Below are 17057 nucleotides of genomic sequence, written 5' to 3' on the forward strand. Positions count from 1 at the left end.
CTCTGCTTCTATAACCAGACTGCTGTGGTCAGAGGTCGTAAATTCCTGAGAAGACCTCATGGACACACAGTTATAGAGAGTTGTTTTTCATGGAGACAAAGGAAATCCTTCCACCTCACAGAACTTGAGGTACGAACAAATTGCATGTTCCAGAGAAAGTGTAAAAGATCGGTGAAGAATCCAGCTACGAACTAGTCCATTTGTCACAACTTGGGAAGCTCAAGAGAGACGTTGTGGCCACATTACCATAACGCTGTTTATATAATAGCCTCAGATATGAGGTTTACATCTAATTGATGTATACGATGAATGAGTGAGTATGATACTGTTTGTATAATTGGGTAATATGATTGTGGACTGTTTAATGAAGAAAAATACATTTCCCTTTTGATTTGAACTAAATCAGAGGACCGCCCCTGAGCCCAGTTAGGGTCAGACATCCTGGGACAACCCTCTTCTGTCATTCCAAATAAAACCCAACTTTGAGAAATTATCAGCAGACTAAGCTTACCTCAATTACGAGATGGCTAAAGCTTGTAGAATCTTTTAACCATACCATGTGGTTAAACTCTTAGACTATCGATACCGACAGAATAAGAACAAGTCTTTGATACTAATTACCAGTCTGCTGCTAGGAATTCGGTATCATTGAACGCGAAGAACGACAACCCCCGAAACATCCATTCTATAACGAATGTCACTTTGAACTATCCCCTCTAACCAGACAGAGCGAGAGAGGGAGAGAGACGGACAATTCTACATAATAAAGACTTTTCACCAGCGATCAAGACAACACACTGAGCGTAAATATATAAATTGATTGCAATTGTTCCCGAATGAGTGAGAGTTCATGTGTAAAGGATTAGCATTTTAATTGTTATAATTAACTCTGTAGTGACTTCTTGGTAAAAAAAAAAAAACACTCCCCTTTTGTCAAACAAGCCGCCATGCCGGTTCAGCCCACTAGGGCACATTCTATCATTTCATGTAACCATATTTACTGTTTGTTTATGCATTTCTGTGAATTACTTAGTTAGTAATAAATAACTGATTTAAGACAATTGATGTATGGATGACTCATAGTGAAGACTGGGTTCGCACAGATAACCAACAATTTACGACGTTTGGAATGAGACTAACGTGAGGTTAAATAAATAAATCATTAATCAGAAGACTATTGATCAGATATGAAAATATCTGAAAGGTTATATTGGGAAATTATAACTTTGTAATCTGAATACTTTCCTTGGTGCCCCAACTCCCTCGTTAATTACAGTTACATGATTATTCAGTTTAATCGAGTAACTAATTACAGAGAATCTTTGATAAAAACGAAGTCTTCAGTTTAATGATAGTAAAGACATGACACTAAAAATGAATGAAATTAAACCTACAAGCGATTTATCTCCAAACTCTATCATAGTGGTGGCTTGTACATAAACTGAGATTGGGGCATACTGTCGTCATGCTATAGACTGTTTCATGTGAAATATACTGGTCATGCTGTATTCATGATAACAGACTGCCAGACCTGATGTCACACATGCTTGACTGGGAGCTGATATGTGCTCTGATTTACTATCAGTCAGAAAGCAGATGTCTTCTACCATCCAGGTCCATGAATCATTCAACTCTCTCTGTACGTTCAAAGTGGAGAAAACACAATACAGTTGTCAACCTGTCTTGCTGTCAGTGCTGGAAAGTGGAAAGTGTTCACTAAGAGTAATACAATTATATGAAATGCTAGATTGATACATCTGGAAGCTGACATCATTTGGTAAGGGCCAGTAACTGACAGGTGAGGTAAGAAACTACTGCCAGATACAGTCATCTAAACTGGAATAGAAAACCCCTCTGAACATTATATTAAAAACCCAGTGTAGTCAAGATGCTGTGTTTTATATCATCCTGTACAATAGCTGATGAAACTAACACTGTAAAAGTGTGAAAACAATTGTAGCAGTTACATTTCCTGATAGTTGCTGGTTGAAAATACAATCTACATAGGACTTCGTAATCAGCAGGTTTGCATGGGCAGGAGTTTCAGCTTTCCATGGTGACATCACCCTGAGGTAAATTGGTTAACAAACTAATAACAAAGGGAGTTCCGAAACTCTCTGCCAATAACAGCTAGTTTTCAGTTTCTCTCCCCACTCAGACCACTTACAGACAGTCTTGGCAATTTGAGGAAATTAGCAAAATGATCTCATAAGCAGACAGTTTTTTCCTCACACTTTATGATTAATTTTATATTCAATTTACAGTGCTATTGTGACATTAAGCTCTACAAGTCCAAGCCTTTGGGATAGGGGGATATCCTAATATAACATATGAAATTGTTTAAAGATGGCCATACCATGGATCATTTTAGCTATTTGATTTAGAATTTTAGGACCCCTGTTGGTATAAAAAAATTATATTGAAAAATGATTTGATAAAATGTTGAATTTAGACTGCTTAGTTTGTAGACCTAACCGTTTGTATGCTACAGACGTTTTCATGATGTCTCCTGGTCTGATAAACAGCGCTGTAGCTATGCCACTTTCCACCGCAGATGCAGAAGGCCAACATAGGCAGATGCAGTGGATTGAGAAGCAGCCCATACAGACCTTAAAAAGACAGATTTTGATGTACATTAGTTTCAATCAACTTCAGTGGGTTAAGGGCTCAATTTTAAAAACCCTTACACAATGGTACATTTTAGCCCTTTGCGGTGGACCTATAGGTCGGGGCTGTGTCAGAAATATTTTTGCTATTTTCACAGAGGGAATTATGAAAACAGTAGCTGCCGGTGGCGTGAAAGGACTGGGTTTTGATTCATAAATAAGTTGTAGGTGTCAAGGCTTGACCCCTCAATGGCCAATCAGAACGTGCTCCATGCTTCAAATTGTGTATGTACAGTCTATTAGGTATTGCATTGTCATCAACTCCAATTTGAACGTTAGTCCGTTGTAGGCTAGTTTGTTAATTAGTCTATCATAAACAAAATAACAACATGTATGTAGGCCTGTCCATCATTGCTCAATATGTTGAACATGTTTGGAGCCCACATTGTAAGTAATTGCCTTGCTTCGATATGGTAATACAGTATATTGTTAAACATAGCATTCACACTGATACAAGGGCTAGGCCTACTGTAAATTACATTTTGTTTTCCATGTCTGAGCCATGGACATGCCAAACATTGTCAATAAGCAAGATTAATTTCACTAGCCTATTGATAAGGTTTAAAAAGACATTTGAATCAAATTCTAATAAAAACAAAACAACAACTGGTTTGTTTTAATAGGCTAAATACCATTAAAAGCACCATAATATTATATGCCCAAAGGGGAGAAATTAAGGCAACATAGACTATGGAAGGTTTTAAACAGATCCAAACTTTTCACAGGAGCTGGAGTAAGATCCAATATAAAGGGGGAATGTCGACATAACGTTATACTGTTCCCAAATATAATGTTTTATAAACATAATGGAAGGACCTTACAGATCGCATTCACACTTCTCCATAAATAGTAGAAGGCTCCTAAATTGCATTGCATGCGAGTGATGGATTTTCTCACCATAAACAAAGGACAGTGAATAATTTGAATAAGTTTTGGTTTTTAATCAAATGAAACAAGAAATTGTTAGAGGGAAATAACTTAACTGTTTCTAACTACGAGGGTCACCACCGGGCATCAACTCATCTCTCGTTTCATGATGGGCATGTGTACACAGGTAGCGTACATGGAGGGGGTTTTACGCACGTCCAAAATAATAACGAGAGCTGGCTAAAGAAATGATAGAAATGGGATGTCCGTTCACTATTGCGGCTCCTAAACATATTCTTTTAATTAAGCTTCAGTAATTAGTTTCTTATGTTTCTTATGTTTCTAAATACAAGGGTTATATGAGCATATAGGCACTGTGCTGGATAGGTTGCGCTTCCTTTCTCAAATCCATGTCATTACCATCTGCGTTACCGCTAAGACCTGCTTTTCGTTGGTCTTAAATGTCACAATTTGTGATCCATGAAATTGTCACTTTGCACTAGTTTTTAAAGACACACCTTAAATATTACCACCCCTCCCACCTCAGTGCAGGAGAGCTGATGTTAGACAGGTAAATTGCCAAACCTGGTGCAAGGGGTGGAAAATGGCAGAACACCAGTTTCTACATGGCGAAATTGCCAACTAACGTGCGTTTGACACTTGCTCTGCCTTAGCGCCAGCCAAAGATAGAGTCCTAAAAGTACAAGACTTGGTATCAAGAGACTGGAATGCACTCACCAGGCACATATCACTGAAAATAATGTCATGTAAAACCTGAAGAGGAAAATGTATCAATATACACAGTGTGAGAAAACAAATGTCTGAGTAGAGTAGTAATCATGTATCTCAAAGGTTAGATTAAACAGGTCATTTAGGGGGGAAATTAGGCCAGATAAGATGGAGTCTACGGAGAAAGTCAACAGTGTAACAGTCAGAGAGGATGGGTGAGGTTGGGGGCGATGGTCACTGTGGGGGAGGAGACATTATCAGGGCACGGCTCCACAGAAATTAGCTCCATAGCTACAGTCTGACACCCCTCTCCCACCCCACCCCACCCCACCCTACCCTATCCCTCTCCTCTCCTCCTTTTCCTCTCCTCCTTTCAGCAGAGAGCTGGGCCTTATTCAGCACTGCAAGCCTGCACTCATTAATATTGAAATGCAGAGAATCATGTAAAATTCTGTAAGAACCTTGCCACCCTTTGTACTTTTGCACTATGGAATGGATTAATATTTAAACAGTGTGCAAATGTGTGTGTGTATTGAACCAGAGTTGGCCCTGCTCTTTTCAACAGGGGTGGCAAGTAGCCTAGCAGTTAAGAGCATTGGGCCAGTAACTGAAAGGTCACTGGTTCAAATCCCCGAGTTGACGAGGTGAAAATTCCACAAGGCACTTAACCCTAATTGACCTGGATAAGAAATGTAACAGGCAGCACTGTTAAGAAAATAAACTGTCTTCATCTTAAAGCCTCTCAAGAGAATTCCTCACCCCTTTTAGATCTGCAAATAAGCTGTAATAACCTTTCCATTTTCCACTGCAATCATTTGCTCCAGGAGTCAAGACAGTGGAAAATGTATTCCTTTCCATTGTGTGTAAAAGCCTAAAGGTGACCTGAATTATTGTGTGTTATTTTAGTGAAAGACACAACGAGTTCTAAAGCTGTGCATCCGCAAGATTGGATTATTTCACAGACAGTGTTTTGTTCTTGGCATCTGAACTGAGAAGATGTGCCATGATATTTGCCTCAGAAATTAAATTAACTCCTTCCAGGAAATGAACAACAGATAACCATCCATCTGATAAAGTCTGATACATGTGAAATAGTCCATTAAACATGCCAATAACATTGACAAACATTCAATAATGTTGGCACCTAAAACCCTCACAAACTTTTACAGATGCACAATTGAGTGCATCCTGTCGGGCTGTATCACCACATGGTACGGAAACTGCACAGCCCGCAACCGCAGGGCTCTCCAGAGGGTGGTGAGGTCTGCCCAACGCATCACCGGGGGCAAACTACCTGCCATAGAGGACACCTACAGCAAGGACAACAACCACCTGAGCCAATGCCTGTTCACCCTGCTATCATCCAGAAGGCAAGGTCAGTACAGGTGCATCAAAGCTGGGACCGAGAGACTGAAAAACAGCTTATAGCTCAAGGCTATCAGACTGTTAAATAGCCACCACTAGGACATTAGAGGCTGCTGCCTATATACATAGACTTGAAATCACTGGCCACTAGTCACTTTAATAATGTTTATATATTTTGCATTACTCGTCTCATATGTATATACTGTATTCTATTTTATTCTACTGTATCTTAGTCTATGCTGCTCTGATATTGCTCATTCATATATTTATACATTCTTAATTCTTAGATTTGTGTGTATTGGGCTGTGAAATTGTTAGATATTACCTGTTAGATATATACTGCACTTTCGGTGCAAGAAACACAAGCATTTCGCTACACCCGCAATAAGATCTGCTAAACACATGTATTTGACCAATACAATTTGATTTGATTTTAATAAAACCTTTTAAAAATCAATCAAATGAACTAGGCTAGTGCAATACACCAGTCTTATTTTAGCAAGCAGCCATGAACAGGGTGTTAAAACAGGAGGGTGTTATTCAGCAGTAGTAGTTAAAAGTCCTGCAGTGTTTCAGCTGACTGAGACAGCCTACCGTACTCACCCACTCAGAACCACAATGAAATCCATGACGTTCCAGCCATTTCTCAGGTAGGAGCCTTTATGGAATACAAATCCCAATGCCACCACTTTAATCCCAGCTTCAAAGCAGAACATCCCAATGAAGTAAGGCTCTGTCTTTTCCTGTGGATAGAAAATGGACATATCAGACAACTACAGTACAAAGTGGTCATGTTAACATGAAAGGTTAAAGAATAAAGCATATGCAGTGCCAGCATTTGTGTGGGCATTTATCACGCTTTAGGTTCATGGAAAAACACTTAAATCTGTTGAAAATTCATTACAAAAATAATGAGACATTCCCCTAAAGAAGACAGAAGAAGAAGTCATAACAAACAATTATTTTCCAATCCTTTCTGTTTTTCCCATTTCAAAGGCTTCTCTCAGACTCTTAAATGTGCTCAGGAAAGGGTTAATTACATTTTTCTCTCAGCAGACAGGTAAGCACTCCCATGTGCTCACAGAGGTACAATTAGCATGATCATATACATAAAAAAAATATTTATGTACAGTTGAAGTCGGAAGTTTACATACGCTTAGGTTGGAGTCAATAAAACTTGTTTTTCAACCACTCCAGAAATATCTTGTTAACAAACTATAATTTTGTCAAGTCGGTTAGGACACCTACTTTGTGCATGACACAAGTAATTTTTCCAACAATTGTTTACAAACAGATTATTTCACTTATAATTGACTGAATCGTAACTCCGGTGGGTCAGAAGTTTACATACACTGAGTTGACTGTGCCTTCAAACAGCTTGGAAGATTCCAGAAAATAATGACCATCGTTATGTTTGGAGGAAAAAGGGAGAGGCTTGCAAGCCGAAGAACAACATGTCAACCGTACAGGGGTGGCAGCATCATGTTGTGGGGGTGCTTTGCTGCAGGAGGGACTGGTGCACTTCACAAAATAGGTGGGAGGTGGGAAAATGATGTGGACATATTGAAGCAACATCTCAAGACATCAGTCAGGAAGTTAAAGTTGGGTCTTCCAAATGGACAATGACCCCAAGCATACTTCCAAAGTTGTAGTAAAATGGCTTAAGGACAACAAAGTCAAGGTGTTGGAGTGGCCATCTCAAAGCCCTTACCTCAATCCTATAGAACATTTGTGGGCAGAACTGAGAAAGCATGTGCGAGCAAGGAAGCCTACAAACCTGACTCAGTTACACAAGCTTTGTCAGGAGGAATGGGCCAAAATTCACCCAACTTATGTGGGAAGCTTGTGGAAGGCTAACGTTTGACCCAAGTTAAACAATTTAAAGGCAATGCTACCAAATACTAATTGATGAATGTGATGAAAGAAATAAAAGCTTAAATAAATCATTCTCTCTAATATTATTCTGACATTTCACATTCTTAAAATGAAGTGGTGATCCTAACTGACCTAAAAACATATACTTTTTACTAGGATTAAATGTCAGGAATTGTGAAAACGGAGTTTAAATGTATTTGGCTAAGGTGTATGTAAACTTCTGACTTAAACTGTATATATACAGTCGTATGAAAAAGTTTGGGCACCCCTCTGAGGCTGCATAATAATTTACTCTGTTGTCACAGAAAAGGATCACAGTGGCATGCCATTCATTTTCTAATAAAAGCTGAGTACTGGGGTATTGTCCAGACAAAGATTTTTTAGTGTAGCAATATTAAGTTGTATGAAATTAAATCAGATGTGAAAAATAGGCTATGCAAAAATGCGGGCACCCTTGCCATTCTGTTGATTTGAATACCTGTAACAACTTACCTCTGATTAATTGGAACACACAATTGGTTTGGTGAGCTCATTAAGCCTTGAATTTCATAGACAAGTGCATCCAATCATGAGAAAATGTATTTAAGGTGGCCAATTGCAAGTTGTTGTTCTCTTTGGGGGCCTCAAAACAACTCTCAAATGACCTGAAAACAAAGATTGTTCAACATTTTGGTTTAGAGGAAGGCTCCAAAAAGCTATCGCTGAGATTTAAGCGGTCAGTGTCCACTGTGAGGAACATAGTGAGGAAATGGAAGACCACAGGCACAGTTCTTGTTAAGTCCAGAAGTGGCAGGCCAAGTAAAATATCAGAGAGGCAAAGGATGGTGAGAATGGTCAAAAACAGCCCACAGACCACCTCCAAAGACCTACAACATCATCTTGCTGCAGATGGTGTCACTGTGCATCATTCAACAATTCAGCGCACTTTGCACAAGGAGAAGCTGTATGGGAGAGTGATGCGGGAGAAGCCTTTTCTGCACACACGCCACAAACAGAGTCGCTTGAGGTATGCAAACGCACATTTGGACAAGCCAGCTTCATTTTGGAATAAGGTGCTGTGGACTGATGAAACAAAGATTGAGTTATTTGGTCATAACAAGGGACATTATGCATGGTGGCAAAAGAACACAGCGTTCCAAGAAAAACACTTGCTACCCACAGTAAAATTTGGTGGGGGTTCCATCATGCTGTGGGTTCCATCATGCTGTGGGGCTGTGTGGTCAGTGCCGGTACTGGGGATCTTGTTAAAGTTGAGGGTCGCATGGATTCCACTCAATATCAGCAGATTCAGCAATAATGTTGAAGAATCAGTCACAAAGTTGAAGTTACGCCGGGGCTGGATATTTCAAAGACAACGACCCAAAACACTGCTCAAAATCTACCCGGGCATTTATGCAGAGGAACAAGTACAATATTCTGGAATGGCCATCCCAGTCCCCAGACCTGAATATCATTGAGGATCTGTGGGATGACTTGAAGCGGACTGTCCATGCTCGGCAACCATCAAACCTAACTGAACTGGAGATGTTTTGTAAGGGGGAATGGTCCAAAATACCTACATCCAGAATCCAGACACTCATTAGAGGCTATGGGAAGCGTCTAGAGGCTGTTATTTTAGCAAAAGGAGGCTCTTTTAAATATTAATGTGATTTTTCTATTGGGGTGCCCAAATTTATGCACCTGTCTAATTTTGTTTTGATGCATATTGCACATTTTCTGTTAATCCAATAAACCTCATTTCACTACTGAAATATTACTGTGTCCATCAGTTATTTGATAGATCAAATTAAAATTGCTGATCCAAACACCCAATTATTTATAAATGGAAATCATTGAAATTGTCAGGGGTGCCCAAACATTTTCATACGACTGTATATATAATAGCTGTAATAGCTATTTATCGAATGAGAACCAATTAATCCAGCTAGTTTCTCACTCTATTAAACACAACTGTAAAACTAACGAGCTGCTAACAAGTTAGAGGGGATAACTGGGACATGCCAAAACACCCATTTGATAAAATGCTATAGTATATACACTTATTTGTACTCTATTTGTTTAAAGTGTAATATTTGATGTCTGTTAAATGTGTCTTAAAGATAATCAATGATTTGGCATTATGAGGCAGCGGGGAACTCAGAGGTCCCAATTTGGAACTTGATGGTCTATGCCACGGCTCAATAGGTATACTGCATTCAGAATGGATTAATACATAATGCAGGAAATGAACACAGGAACTTTTTTATACGCCTTTCACAAAAAAATATTTTGTGAACAATTGTTTTCATTGGATCACGATGGCAATAAAATCAATAAAAAACAATACAATTTCCCCCCTTTCTGAACAACCCCACCCTCTCACCCTTCATCCCAAACATACCCCTGGCGCCCTACCCCATCCCAAACATACCTCTGGAGCCCTACCCCATCCAAAACATACCCCTGGAGCCCTACCTCATCCACAACATACCCCTGGAGCCCTACCCCATCCATAACATACCCCTGGAGCCATACCCCATCCATAACATACCCCTGGAGCCATACCCCATCCATAACATACCCCTGGAGCCATACCCCATCCATAACATACCCCTGGAGCCATACCCCATCCATAACATACCCCTGGAGCCCTACCCCATCCATAACATACCCCTGGAGTCATACCCCATCCATAACATACCCCTGGAGCCATACCCCATCCATAACATACCCCTGGAGCCATACCCCATCCATAACATACCCCTGGAGCCCTACCCCATCCATAACATACCCCTGGAGCCCTACCCCATACATAACATACCCCTGGTGCACCACCCCATCTCAAACATACCCCTGGAGCCCTACCCCATCCCAAACATACCCCTGGAGCCCTACCCCATCCATAACATACCCCTGGAGCCCTACCCCATCCCAAACATACCCCTGGAGCCCTACCCCATCCATAACATACCCCTGGAGCCCTACCCCATCCATAACATACCCCTGGAGCCCTACCCCATCCATAACATACCCCTGGAGCCCTACCCCATCCATAACATACCCCTGGAGCCCTACCCCATCCATAACATACCCCTGGAGCCCTACCCCATCCATAACATACCCCTGGAGCCCTACCCCATCCATAACATACCCCTGGAGCCCTACCCCATCCATAACATACCCCTGGAGCCCTACCCCATCCATAACATACCCCTGGAGCCCTACCCCATCCATAACATACCCCTGGAGCCCTACCCCATCCATAACATACCCCTGGAGCCCTACCCCATCCATAACATACCCCTGGAGCCCTACCCCATCCATAACATACCCCTGGAGCCATACCCCATCCATAACATACCCCTGGAGCCCTACCCCATCCATAACATACCCCTGGAGTCATACCCCATCCATAACATACCCCTGGAGCCATACCCCATCCATAACATACCCCTGGAGCCATACCCCATCCATAACATACCCCTGGAGCCCTACCCCATCCATAACATACCCCTGGAGCCCTACCCCATACATAACATACCCCTGGTGCACCACCCCATCTCAAACATACCCCTGGAGCCCTACCCCATCCCAAACATACCCCTGGAGCCCTACCCCATCCATAACATACCCCTGGAGCCCTACCCCATCCCAAACATACCCCTGGAGCCCTACCCCATCCATAACATACCCCTGGAGCCCTACCCCATCCATAACATACCCCTGGAGCCCTACCCCATCCATAACATACCCCTGGAGCCCTACCCCATCCATAACATAACCCTGGAGCCCTACCCCATCCATAACATACCCCTGGAGCCCTACCCCATCCATAACATACCCCTGGAGCCCTACCCCATCCATAACATACCCCTGGAGCCCTACCCCATCCATAACATACCCCTGGAGCCCTACCCCATCCATAACATACCCCTGGAGCCCTACCCCATCCATAACATACCCCTGGAGCCCTACCCCATCCATAACATACCCCTGGAGCCCTACCCCATCCATAACATACCCCTGGAGCCCTACCCCATCCATAACATACCCCTGGAGCCCTACCCCATCCATAACATACCCCTGGAGCCCTACCCCATCCATAACATACCCCTGGAGCCCTACCCCATCCATAACATACCCCTGGAGCCCTACCCTATCCATAACATACCCCTGGAGCCCTACCCCATCCATAACATACCCCTGGAGCCATACCCCATCCATAACATACCCCTGGAGCCATACCCCATCCATAACATACCCCTGGAGCCCTACCCCATCCATAACATACCCCTGGAGCCATACCCCATCCATAACATACCCCTGGAGCCCTACCCCATCCATAACATACCCCTGGAGCCCTACCCCATCCATAACATACCCCTGGAGCCATACCCCATCCATAACATACCCCTGGAGCCCTACCCCATCCATAACATACCCCTGGAGCCCTACCCCATCCATAACATACCCCTGGAGCCCTACCCCATCCATAACATACCCCTGGAGCCCTACCCCATCCATAACATACCCCCATCCTCAATCTTAGTCAACACATAATATAAAATAACAAAAACAAATCAAATAATAACAACAAACACTACAATAAAAAACAAAATACAACTAATACAACTAATGTCCAAGCTAACAATGACACTCAAAAGTCATAAAACAAGATTAAGTGTTCTCGTTTTGCTGCAACTATCCAATTCTCTCCAACCTTTGGAGAAAATGTCAGATAACAATTAAATACCAAATTTCATGAATAAGGAATTGGGAGGGAAATTGTGTTTTTGAAATAAGCTTCTGCATGGATGGAGAACCCCACTGATGATGACTGACTTAAGACACAGTGTATTAGTAGATGGTTTACTCACCAGTCTCTTAGACATGGGGGTCTTGTCCTCTCCAGGCAGGTGCTGCTCCAGGGCCAGGACGATACAGTTGGCGATGATGGTGGCGAGGATCATGTACTCAAACGGAGTGAAGCAACAAGTTAAGGAAGAATACTTTGTCACAATATACTTAACATAAACTCTATTCTTCTAATTTTTGTAACCTGTGAGATTACAAAACAAAGACATAATGTAGAATTTCCATCCCAAAATGAGAGAGATATCATAGTGTGCTGAGGTCGAATAATCCCCAATCAGAATGACAAGGATGACAGTATCATCACACCTATCTAAAACACCCCCTTCCTACTGCCTCACATTCCTAAGACATTTGATGAAAATCCCTCTCATTGATTAAATGTCAGGATGCATCTATTCTTCTTACTTCTCTGTTGGCAGGCAGACCAGTGTTAATCCAGCCTGCTGCTGAGCACCTGGCAGTGCTGTTGCTGCCTCCTCCTCTCCTCCATACAGCTGGCTGACTCACAGAGAACCTGACTGTCAGCTCCTCACAATGCCCTGATGCTGTCCTTCTAGCCAGCCACGGAGAGGAGAGGGGCAGGAGACTGTTGTCCACAGTAGCTGAGGACAGTAGCAGGAGACAGGCCATAACCCTGAAAGCTGGAGGGAAAGCTGGAGGAGAGGCAAGTCTGGGTGTGCTGGGGATGTGTGGGAAGAGCAGGAGGCTGATCCTACAAAAAAGGGCACTTTACTACAAGCTTGCCAAGGAACCCCTGGTGATTGTAGGTTTAAATGTGCCACAGGGATGAGCGAACGTTGCACATTTCTCTAATTTTGTGCGTGGGCACTGGATTTATTTTGGCTGTGTGGAAAAATGAGGTAGAGAATGAGGGAGCCTAAATCTCCTCAGTGGAGAGGGGGGAGGAGGGGGGGCGAGATCAATGCAAACAGAGCTGGCAGCTGGAGTTGCTGCCTGGAGGGTCACACAGGGACACCCCTTATCTTCTGAGCATTAAATAACTAAATAAACAAAAGCTACAATACAGTAACACTTGTGACTTTCTGCTGTGATTAAATACTTCCTGGCCTGCTCTAATGGGAGCACTGAGCAAACTATATTCAACCAGGATTTATAGAAAACTCCTGTCCTCTTACATGTGCTAGAGGACAACCTACCATGATTCTCTCTGTCAGGGCCCTCCTCCACAACCACACCCTACTGTACCTCCATCCCCTCAGACACAAAGAGCAGCTGCAAGAAGACCATTGACACTGCACTCAGAGAGAAAGAGAGATAGGGGGGGAATAGAGAGAGGTATCCACGGCAACAGGCTCCTCTCAGCCAAAAGTCAGCGCTCACATTTAATTGGCGGCAGTCAGAGCTATCGCGACTCCCCACATGTTGCAACAGCCCTCCTGACAATCAATACCAAGTCCTGCCTTATTCATTTAATTTGTGTGTAAAATCTCTTCTTCACTGTCAACAGTAATTTACACAAAACCATGTGTGTTTATATCATCCAATGTGAGAAGTGTGATTTCTCCAGGAATAGGTGTATCTACAGTATCGTCTTATAATTGGCCTATATTGAAGAGGTATGGGGCTGCGGAGAAACTTCTAGGTTTTTTATCCCAATATATGTATAATTCTGTTTTATCATTCATGAAATGCCTTCTGAGAAAACTGTCATTTATCCACGAAGGGGCTTTGTAATGAGGGCTCGTGGGGACGTGTGAGTCACATTGACAAGTTTGCGCTGACTCCCGCTCTAAAACAGGTTAAAAATAGCAGTGGAGATGGAATGTGATACAGGGTGCATCTGTGCATCTGTGCACATGTTCTTAGATTGGCTTCAAATCTTATTACACACATGGGGTAAAATAATGAATCGCTGTGGCTGAGTCAGGGTTCTCTTTCAATTACTCCTTTCAATATCTCACATGTGGGATTCACCTGAATCTCAGAAGCTCGAAAAACTAATCGCACACATCTGTCAGAGACAGACAGGTCGAGTTGCAAATTAGGTGAGCCTCTCCCCTCATGATAAGGAGCCACACACCTGCACTCTGCAAGGGGAGACACCTCTCTCGTCAATGGTTATCACATTGGATTATGGAAGCTATTATATTGGCCTATAATAGCAAGGGGTTGCAGACTCTGGAGGGTCTGAGGGCTCCATCCACCAGAGTTATGGTTACCTCTTGTACACTGATCAAGGGCATCTCCTTATAGGAGATTTGCGATGTCGTAAGTACCAGGATTTTTTAGCCCAAAACCTGGTTGCCTCTGCCAGGAGGCTGACATTTGGTCTCAAGTAGATCTTCCAGCAAGCCAATAATCCCAAGCACTAATCAAAATCCTCAAAGAAATTGTTAATTGACCCAAAAAAACTACATTTTGCAATGACCATCTCATTCTCTGGACTTGAACCCCATTGAAAGCCTGTGGTTTGAATTGAAAAAGGCAGTCCATAAGCGCAGACAAAGGATATCAAGGAGGAACGGTCTAAGATCTGTATGGAGAAATGGTCTAAAATCTCCAATCTCATAGAACATTTTAGAAAAAGGTTCAGTATTGGTATCCTCGCTAGGGGAGCGTGCTAGAGTATTGAAAACAGGGGTCTCAATAATTACCCCATTTTTTTGCATACAATAATAGCTCAGTATTTGTATAATTTATTGAATACAGTTTTTTTTGCATATATTTATCAAGGATGCCAATAATTGTGGACCTGTGTGGACCTATATTACATACAGGATGATTTTAAACAAGCATGAGGAAAAGCCAAATAGTGCTTGTAGATGGATTATAATAGTAAACAAAGACATTCAAACACAACAGGTGGCCATTTTTAAAACTGTTTAAGTACATTTCTGGTTGAACAAATATTGACATTCTCTTATGAATGAATGTCAGGGTTACATTCATTCATAAGAGAATGGATTGATGGAAGGCAACTTGTTGAGATAATTAGATCTAGAATAGCAAGGCTGTCTTTAGAAATGAGCTAACATCATTTCGAATGATCGCAATAAAATTACACACAGATCAACCAAGAATACTGGAACCAGGAGTAAATGTTGGGATATGCCAATGCCAGATCCGTTGTGCCATCTGAAATTGAATGAAGCTGATTTGCCACTCCTGCTGTTGGGGGGAAGGTGGGGGCTCTAGAGGGTGGCGTCAGTCAGCACCCCATCCTTCAGACCTGCTCTGCCATGGAAAGGATCCATTATTAAAGAAGTACCTATACCCCGGGGCACTTCCTGTAGCAGCCTCCCAGTGTTCATCAGACAGGGAGAGCAGGAGCTCTTCCTCCCCAGGCTCCCTGCACCAGAGTGGGCAACGTGTTTCCTTAGGCCTGCCTGGCTCCTCCACCCAGCCCCTGCCTGTCTCCACATCGACCCCTGACACACCTGCTGCTCCTGCATCATGCCAGTCACGGATGCCTTGAAATAAACCCCTCATTGATCACTGCTTTTAATTGAGCAGTAGAAAAAAAGAGCTGCTTATACCAGGAAGCATGTTGTTCTGCACACAACTATGACCTTTTAATAAGGGAAACGGGAAACCTAGAAAGTTGCACAACTGAATGCATTCAACTGAAACGTGTCTTCAGCATTTAACCAAAACCCTCTGAATGAGAGAGGTGCAGTGGGCTGTCATGCATAGAGAGCGTATTGTGTGTTGTGCGCGTGTGTGTGTGCGCGTGTGTGTGTGTGTGTGTGTGTGTGTGTCTTACGAAGTTCACGGTGGTTCATTTACCAGAGCTCTCTAAATGCTAAAGCTCAAACTTATGAACAGCAGCCTGTGCTGTGTCACATCCTGACAGGAAATTACTCTGAATGAGACCATCAGTTCCAGTTCTAATCACTTTATACTACATGATACAGCAGACTGATCAGACGTCATTAGACATAATGATTGTTCATTAATTTCACAAAGTTAATTAGATGAAATGAGACACTCCCTACACAATGCCACATTAACCTTGGGGTTAGTTCATGCACTTTCCACCCAACAAAACAGAAAGATAGCCACAAACTGCCGAGAATCAGACAACGATATGTTTGCAAGGAACAGAACAATAGATGGATTGAGGTTTGGAACTCTCTTTCTTATTGGTCTATTAACTCATTTAACATCTGGTGATGTCACCAGGCAGGCTAAAACTCCATCACACCTAAACAGGCTCAAATTTCAGGTCTTTTCAAACAGCTCTTACACTGTAAGGGCATTATCATAACTTTCACAATTTCACAGATTTATTCCAACCTCATAGTGCGGAAATATAAAGTAACAGTCAAGCATTTGGACACACCTACTCATTCAAGGGTTTTTCTTTATTATTTTTTTTACAATTTTCTACATTGTAGAATGATAGTGAAGACATGAAAACTATGAAATAACACATATGGAATCATGTAGTAACCAAAGAAGTGCTAAACAAATCAAAATATTTTTTTACATTTGAGATTCTTCAAAGTAGCCTTGATGACAGTTTTGCAGACTCTTGGCATTCTCTCAACCAGCTTCACCTGGAATGCTCTTCTAACAGTCTTGAAGGAGTTCTCACATATGCTGAACATTTGTTGGCTGCTTTTCCTTTACTCTGCGGTCCAACTCATCCCAAACCATCTCAACTGCTTTGAAGTTGGGTGATTGTGGAGGCCAGGTCATCTGATGCAGCACTCCATCACTCTCCTTCTTGGTCAAATA

The 17057-nt window shown here is 42.3% G+C and overlaps 1 protein-coding gene across 1 annotated transcript in view; it reads right to left on the reverse strand.

Moving 5' to 3' along the window:
* The window catches only part of LOC110522764 (voltage-dependent R-type calcium channel subunit alpha-1E), a 96534-nt gene extending 84075 nt beyond the window's left edge, over window positions 1-12459 (reverse strand). The window contains exons 1-2 of the mRNA XM_036968771.1: window positions 12359-12459; window positions 6231-6370 (exon numbers count right to left, since the gene is read on the reverse strand). Of these exons, the coding sequence (XP_036824666.1) occupies window positions 6231-6370; window positions 12359-12451 (233 nt within the window). The 5' untranslated portion in view covers window positions 12452-12459. The remainder of the gene's footprint in view (window positions 1-6230; window positions 6371-12358) is intronic.
* Between the last annotated feature and the right edge of the window lie 4598 nt (window positions 12460-17057).

The sequence above is a fragment of the Oncorhynchus mykiss genome, chromosome 30, assembly GCF_013265735.2.
Source record: "Oncorhynchus mykiss isolate Arlee chromosome 30, USDA_OmykA_1.1, whole genome shotgun sequence".
In the NCBI taxonomy this organism is placed as follows: Eukaryota; Metazoa; Chordata; class Actinopteri; order Salmoniformes; family Salmonidae; genus Oncorhynchus; species Oncorhynchus mykiss.